Source organism: Procambarus clarkii, chromosome 53 (assembly GCF_040958095.1).
Source record: "Procambarus clarkii isolate CNS0578487 chromosome 53, FALCON_Pclarkii_2.0, whole genome shotgun sequence".
Taxonomy (NCBI): Eukaryota; Metazoa; Arthropoda; class Malacostraca; order Decapoda; family Cambaridae; genus Procambarus; species Procambarus clarkii.
The window spans coordinates 3,945,022-3,952,645 of NC_091202.1; the positions used below are offsets into that span (position 1 = coordinate 3,945,022).

A 7,624-nucleotide genomic window follows, 5' to 3' on the forward strand; every position below is an offset into this window, starting at 1 on the left:
TGGTATAAACCTTACAATATCCTAATGGTATAGTCAACTGGTGCATAAATACTGGCACAAACCTTGCAACATTCTAATCGTGTAATTAATTGTTACAGATACTGCCATACTTGGAAACATCTTAATGATTATCTAACTTGTTGCATAAACTGACATGTCTCCGTCTTCCTAAGGTTTCCCAACTTCATGAAACTGTCGTACTAAAGTGTCCTAATCCTAACCTACTAGAACAGGAAATAGGACAGCATGTAAATTAAGCGATCCGTAATTATTTTCTAATTTTCGCCCTTAGGAAAAGTATACGTCAAAAGGCGACGTTCTATTAGGTGGACAGTATGGACATATACCTAACAACATATTAATGATGTACTCAAGTGTTGCATAAACTGCAATTTACCAAAGAACATCCTAATGATATATTGAAGTGTTGCAAATACTCCTATATATAATTAACAACATCCTAATGATATACTCAAGTGTTGCATATACCTAATAACATACTAATGATACACTCAAGTGTTACATATACTGTCATATACATAACAACATCCTAATGATATACTCAAGTGTTGCATATACAGCCCTAATGATATCCACAAATGTTAGATATTCTGAATATACCTAACAGCAGCCTAATGGTATAATCAAGCGATGAAGATACTGCAATATACCTAGCAACATCCCAATGATATAACGAATTGTTGCATATACTGCCCTATACGTAACAACATCCTAATGATATACTAAAGTGTTGCATGTACTGTATATACCAAGCAACATCCTAATAATATACCCACGAGTTGCATAATTTGCCGTATACGTAGCAACATCCTAATAATATACTCAACAAGTAGCAGAAAATTATAAATAAAAAAGATAAAGTCAGCACGTTTGTCCGAACAGGAAACTTAGATGAAATTTTTGCAAGCACAAAATTTTATTGTGCTTGCAAAAACATGTATGACTTATTACGACGAAATAATTTGAGCAGATAATCAAAATATAGATTTCAGGATTTAAATTATTTCATGCTGATACAATACATAACATGAATAGGAAATGTTCAATATTAGATAAATATTAAAATGCAGATGAATATTAAAATGTATCATAGCGGGAATCAAAACTTTGCAACACAAAATTTTGGATACCATAGTAATACTGTGTATAAATCTGACACCCGTCGATGATATTCGCAGAGAATCACTCTAACAAAAATCGACATTTCTGCCCTTGTTTTTGTTGAAGAATTATACATAATAATTTGGGAAAAGACTCAGGAAAAAGACTTCACTTGTTACAATCAAGTGAAATGAAGTGATTGAAATCAAGTGTTTGTTTATTTATATTCAGACAAATGAAATCAAATACATTGTTTTTCACATTCAAAGGATACACACACACACAAAAAAAAGATTCCCAGTCTCGGAAACATACAAAACTCTCACTCAGACTATATAAGATGGCCTATAACACGTAATAACAACCATTCACCTTAAATTAATTTCTCGAAGAAAACTTTACAATATAATTTTGTCTGTTCAGTAGTTATTACCAAGAAAATATACACCAAATTATTTTAAAGGGGTACTTCGCTACTTCTAGGGCTACTATCCCTACTTCTACGGGCTGCAATAAATTTCAATTAACTAAAAATATCATATCAATTAAATGCATTGATTATATTGAGTTGCATCATAAATAACATGTCCCTCTTATATACAAACTCCTCGAGTGTGTATACAAGAGTCAGCAGTAGCAATGACAACCTTATTATTATGGTTGCCCATCTTCTTGATGTTGCCTTCATCACCCAGAGTCAGTACCATCCTCTTCTTTAAAGTCAACGCTCCTGGGGGTGACCCTCATCATGTAGCTTAATGTAGGAGGAACTTTTGGACTGGTGATTAAACCTGAATTATTCTTTCCGGTACATATTGAAACCACCCAATGTTGACATGAATTCGTCTGGTAGCTGCAAGAAATAATTTACAATATAATACACCGCATCTACCACAATACAGCATCGCTGTATCGATGATTACATAAATTGAACAACGAATTATAACTTCCAATATATTAGGCACATTTAATAGCAATTTAAATAACTGAAGATATCTTCAATACAATATAATATAGCATTTTTAATTAATGCTTAAACAAATATTATTTTCAGGACAAGAAAGGTACACCATCAACGCAAAGCAAAGCCAAGAATGTTTCTGTTTTTTAACATTACACAAATATATCTGCTCGAAAAAGTAGCCAAATTATATTACCATAGTATGAATAAACTACACAATTAAATCATATAATAACATGACAAATCTATGAGATCATCTTTGAACTAAAAAACTGTAGAAAAACGTGAATTTAATGAGCAAATATTTAATCTGTTTTAAAGTTTTGATGTTATGAGTGAGATCAAGATGCATACAATGTTAAATTACTTGAGGATGCCCCTACTTACCATGTCACCAAACTTGTTCATCCTGAGGCTGTATGACTTACGCCTTGCTGCAAACAGCTTGTTGTGTGCATCAATCCTGTTTTTGTTCTCAATAAAGATTTTCATGCGGAATGAGTCTTCAGCATCAGTAGCATATTTCTTGCCATGTTCAAGCTAAACAAAACAGTTATCTATAAGATCATAATTAAGGCATATTGTTATCAAAGAGAACCCAAATCAGGTTCTTGTAAACTGTCTAAGAAATTAATGTAGGTATTCCAAGAGAACATGTTATATCAGACATGAGCAGCAGCAACAGCGGTGGTGAGGACGCTGATGTAAAATATAAGCTGAGAGCACACTCTCCCATGGCACATCACAAGAAGCAGCCATCATCCTCGTCATGGCTCCTACTGAGCCATGATGGATGATGGCTATCATCCATCATCTAATCTCTCTCCGTTGGGATTCGATGAATAAGTTGGGGTATGTTGACTGAATTAAGCCATCAGCATAGACAATCAAGTGACCAGTGCACAGAGAAATCACAGTAACGTGATGTATTAATGAGAAAATTAGTAGGAGTCGTGATGAGGATTCGAACCTATGCTCTGGGTGCTCACTAGCTGACGACATGGTCAAAAAGATTGCAACCTTCGAATCGACTGAGTCCCCGAGGGTTGCTGAGGCTTCCACTGACGCCAAACCAGGGCTTCACACAATCCCTATGCACTGTAGCTCTGTCTTCCAAGAATTCAACCTCTAACACTTCCTCTTTCAATGCAGAATCACATTAACATGATTTATCAATAAGAAAATCAGTTGGAGCCGTGATGAGGCTTCAGTTGAAGACTCAGAAACCTTCGTAGCTTCAGTAGAATCCCATGTTGCAATCCTTTTAACCATGTCGTGGCTTGGTTGTCTAAAGCGTTTGCTTCGGCGTACCCTCAGCACAGGTTCGAATCCTCATCTCGGCCCCTACTGATTTTCTCATTCAAGTGACCAGTGATGTCAGCGTTTGTGAAGCAGAAAAAATCCTCAGCTGGCTACAAATAGGTAGAAGCAATCTACAATGTATATGTTTAGCATTCAATAATTTTAACATTAAAGTTCTCAAAATACGCTAAAAAGAAAGCTGGTACCCTATCATAATTACCTCATATTTTCTCTGTGTTAAGTGACGGCAACGCGTTCTCTCAATTAACTTCCAAAAGTAAATAACGTTCAATACTTCAGCAAAACCTAACCGAAGATATTGATTATGGTTCTTACCTTAAAAGCTTCCCACTCATCCAACACAGAACTCATCGGTAGTGCAGATATTACAGCAAGGACGGCCACAAACACTGATGCTGTTAAGTACTTCATCTGGTTAAAAGGAGAATGATTTATTATATTAAGGAAAATTTCTAAAAACATTTGAAAACATTATTTCTTAATAGATTAGGTTTTCGTGGGTTAGTATTCTAACTCACGACTCTACTGATTTATTAAATAAAGTATTCGTTAGTATGTTAGTATTCTAACTCACGACCCACGGTTTACAGCTTTTGTTCTCAGCCCACGACCCACGATTCGGTTTTTGTGGGTTAGGCTCAGCAAATTGTTATATAACTTTCATAGTAATTACTTATAACTTTCACAAGCTGCATATATTAAGTTAATAACAATAACGTTAATTATTAGGCTATTAATAGTGAAGGTTATTAACAGTTAGGGTTACAAACAGTTAAGGTTATTAACAGTTAGGATAATAAACAGTTAAATGAACAAATCCACAAAGGCCATGACCATTTGATGCATCCGCTATTGTGATTTCTGTGTGTATTAACAGTTAGGGTTATTAACAGTTAGGGTTATTAACAGTTAAGGTTATTAACAGATTAAATTTAATTTGGTCTACCCAGGACAGTCATCGCTAATAAATGACTGAAGTATAAAACTAACACAAACAAATATCGATGCATCTCACCTTGCCTCGAATATTTTTTTCTGCTCACGGATACAGATGACTACACAAACACAACACACAAGTAGCGAAGATTCGTCCACATCAGCTCTGGACCTCACCTGCAATACACTCACACACACACCCACTCACACATATATATATGCAAAATGAGGACGCGCAAGTATGGATCGAGGTGAGATGGATGCAGCAGAAGAACTGGGAAGTAAAGTTTCACACTCTTGGAATAATTTCGTATAACTTAATCTTCTGATACGGTGACACGCAAGTGACTCATTAGAAAGACTTCTAATGAGAAAGAAAGAGGTTCACAGTACTGGCGGTGTTATCTACAGGCATTGTTGTATCAAAGGAAACAAAGAGTTAGTACATATGGAGTTAAGTAAATGCAAAATTTGCAGTCTATCATATTTAATAAATCATTAGAGTCAGGCAAAGTAAATGTAAAGTTTTGAGGCGAAAGGGATCTGGGAGTTATGATTAGAAAGAATTTAAAACCAAAAGATCAATGAATGAATGTTCGTAATAAGGCACATAGGACACTGGGATTTATTAATCGCTGCATTAGTAACAAGACACCTGGTGTTGTTCTTCAGCTATACAAGCTGTTCTACCTCTTCGCCCTCACTTCAATACACACAGATGAATATGCATCAAATGAATAAATCCACAAGGGCCGTGATGAGGGTTCGAACTCACGTCCGAGATGATCCCAGACGCTGCCTTAGTCGACTAGGCCACAGCTTGGTCAGGAATATCCCGGACTTGAGTTCGAACCATCATCACGGCCCTTGTGGATTTATTCATTTGATGCATCATGCTATTGTGATTTCTGTGTGTATTGAAGTGAGGGCGAAGAGGTAAAACAGCTTGTTGACAAAGCCCGAGTGCATGGGGGAATTGTTTAAAACCCTGGTTTGTGTCTCGGAGAGGCTGCAGGATCCGTGTGAATTCAGTGGAATTCCCGGTTGCAATTCTCTTCACCGTGTCGTGGCCTAGTCGAGCTAAGGCAGTAACTGGGAACATCCCGGACGTGAGTTCGAACCCTCATCACGGCCCTTGTGGATTTATTCATTTGACGCATCACGCTATTGTGATTTCTGTGTATATCTTATGTTCCACCTTCCACGACTATGGCAATCTGCCTGACTCTAATGATTTATTAAATATGGTAGACGATGGCTCGCAAAGTTCCACTTTGCATCTTATGTTCCACCTTCCACGACTATGGCAATCTGCCTGACTCTAATGATTTATTAAATATGGTAGACGATGGCTCGCAAAGTTCCACTTTGCATTCGGTAAGCACCCTGGCAAGCACTTTGACAGGCCCTGGGGATTTGTTTGAACATAAGAACATGAGAACAAAGGCAACTGCAGAAGGCCTATTGGCCCATACGAGGCAGCTTCTATTAATAACCACCCAACCCCACTCATATACATGTCCAACCCATGCTTGAAACAATCGAGGGACCCCACCTCCACAATGTTACGCGGCAATTGGTTCCACAAATCAACAACCCTGTTACTGAACCAGTATTTACCCAAGTCTTTCCTAAATCTAAACTTATCCAATTTATACCCATTGTTTCGTGTTCTGTCTTGTGTTGATACTTTTAATACCCTATTAATATCTCCTTTGTTATGTCCATTCACCATTTGGCTTGAATTTCACAATTAGTTGAATAACATCCTCCCTGGTAACTGCTAAACTATCCTCTTCCCCACCCACATAGACTTGTTTGACTGAAGGCATAATGTTAGGTTCCTCTTTAGTAAATACAGAGATAAAATATTATTATAAATACTACTCATCTCTTCGTCATTATCCGTTATCTGACCTGTCTCAGTTTTTAATGGACCTATCCTTTCTCTTATCTTTGTTCGATATAACTGAAAAAAAACTTTAGGGTCTGCCTTCGCTCGCCCTGCTATTCGAATTTCATAGATTATTTTTGCCCTCATTATATCTTTTTTTAACATTTCTAAAAAGTTGTCCGAATTCTTGTTCTTAACTGACTTTCCCATTCTTAATCCTTTTGTACCAAGCTCTCTCTTTCTACCTTATAAGGTTCTTCAGATCCTTTGTTATCCATTTCGGGTCATTACTATTCGATCTATTCAATTTGTATGGTATACTACGTTCCTGTGCTTTGCTTTTAATATTTTTAAATAAGTCATATTTTGAATCCATATCGAAATCCCTTTTTACATCACCCATCGCTGGGTTCATATCTCGCTCCAAGATTGAGAATTTCTAATCTATTTGCCCCCCACCCCCCCTCCCAAAAAAATTCTTAGGCTATTAAAATCAAATTTTCGAAAATCTGGCAATTTGACAGAATTTTCTCCTACAGATTTATTCCATTCTATGCTAAACCTGATTATTTTTGTGATCACTGTTCCCTAGCTCACTCCCTATTTCGATGTAATTAATTTGTGTTTCCCTGTTAGTTAATAGTTAGTTAGTTAACAGGGAAACACAAATCTAAAAAAAAAATTCCCGTGTTAGTTCCTTAATGTGTTGCGTAAGAAAGCAATCCTCAATTAATTCTAGAAAATCTTCTGCTTGGTTATTCCTTTTTTTCTGTTAATCCAGTTTATTCCACTATAATTAAAGTCACCCATGACACGAATACTGTTAGACCTAGATGCTCTAGATATTTCATCTCATAGATGCTTTGTTCCATTTTGTTTAAATTTGGTGGCCTGTATATAACTACTATTATAAGATTTTTTCTTTTTCCGTTTAATTTTAGCCAAATAGTTTATATGTGTGGCTCAGTTTTGATTACCTCTTTGAGACGACATTTCAAATTTTCCCTGACATATATGGCTACTCCTCCTCCTCGTCTAATACAGCTATCTGTGTGAAATAGTTTAAATCCGTTTATTTGATAATCAGCTTGTAGTTCTCTTTTTCTATATTAATCCACGTTTCAGTAAGTGCAATAATATTTATATTCTGTGCTTACATGAGTATTTAAATCGTATATTTTGTTTTGTTTTGTGTTTTAAACTCTTTAAAAGGTTTTGAGGCTAGGTAACGATGATAAAATTACAAGATACATGCTAGATGGTATTGAGATTGCCAATATTTATTTACACTTTTCCCCGCGATAGCAGCCTGACGATTTAAATGCGACCTCAGCTCACAGAATACACTCACTAAAAATAAAAAAAAATCTTCCAGTAATGGGCTATTC

The 7,624-nt window shown here is 36.1% G+C and overlaps 1 protein-coding gene across 1 annotated transcript; it reads right to left on the reverse strand.

Moving 5' to 3' along the window:
- Positions 1-1,918: 1,918 nt before the first annotated feature.
- Positions 1,919-5,444, reverse strand: LOC138352314 (cathepsin L-like). Its single transcript, XM_069304690.1, has 4 exons — positions 5,403-5,444; positions 3,722-3,817; positions 2,471-2,623; positions 1,919-1,975 (listed from the first exon to the last, which is right to left on the reverse strand). Exons 1-4 carry the CDS (start codon positions 5,442-5,444, stop codon positions 1,919-1,921), a joined length of 348 nt encoding a protein of 115 aa, XP_069160791.1.
- Between the last annotated feature and the right edge of the window lie 2,180 nt (positions 5,445-7,624).

Excerpts from the sequence above, each read along its gene's own strand:
- LOC138352314 (XM_069304690.1), bottom strand. The coding sequence starts at position 5,444 with ATGTTCCCAGTTACTGCCTTAGCTCGACTAGGCCACGACACG. Across the intron at positions 3,818-5,402 it reads CTCGACTAGGCCACGACACG|ATGAAGTACTTAACAGCATC; the intron begins GTGAAGAGAATT and ends CCTTTTAACCAG. Across the intron at positions 1,976-2,470 it reads TGAACAAGTTTGGTGACATG|CTACCAGACGAATTCATGTC; the intron begins GTAAGTAGGGGC and ends TATTTCTTGCAG.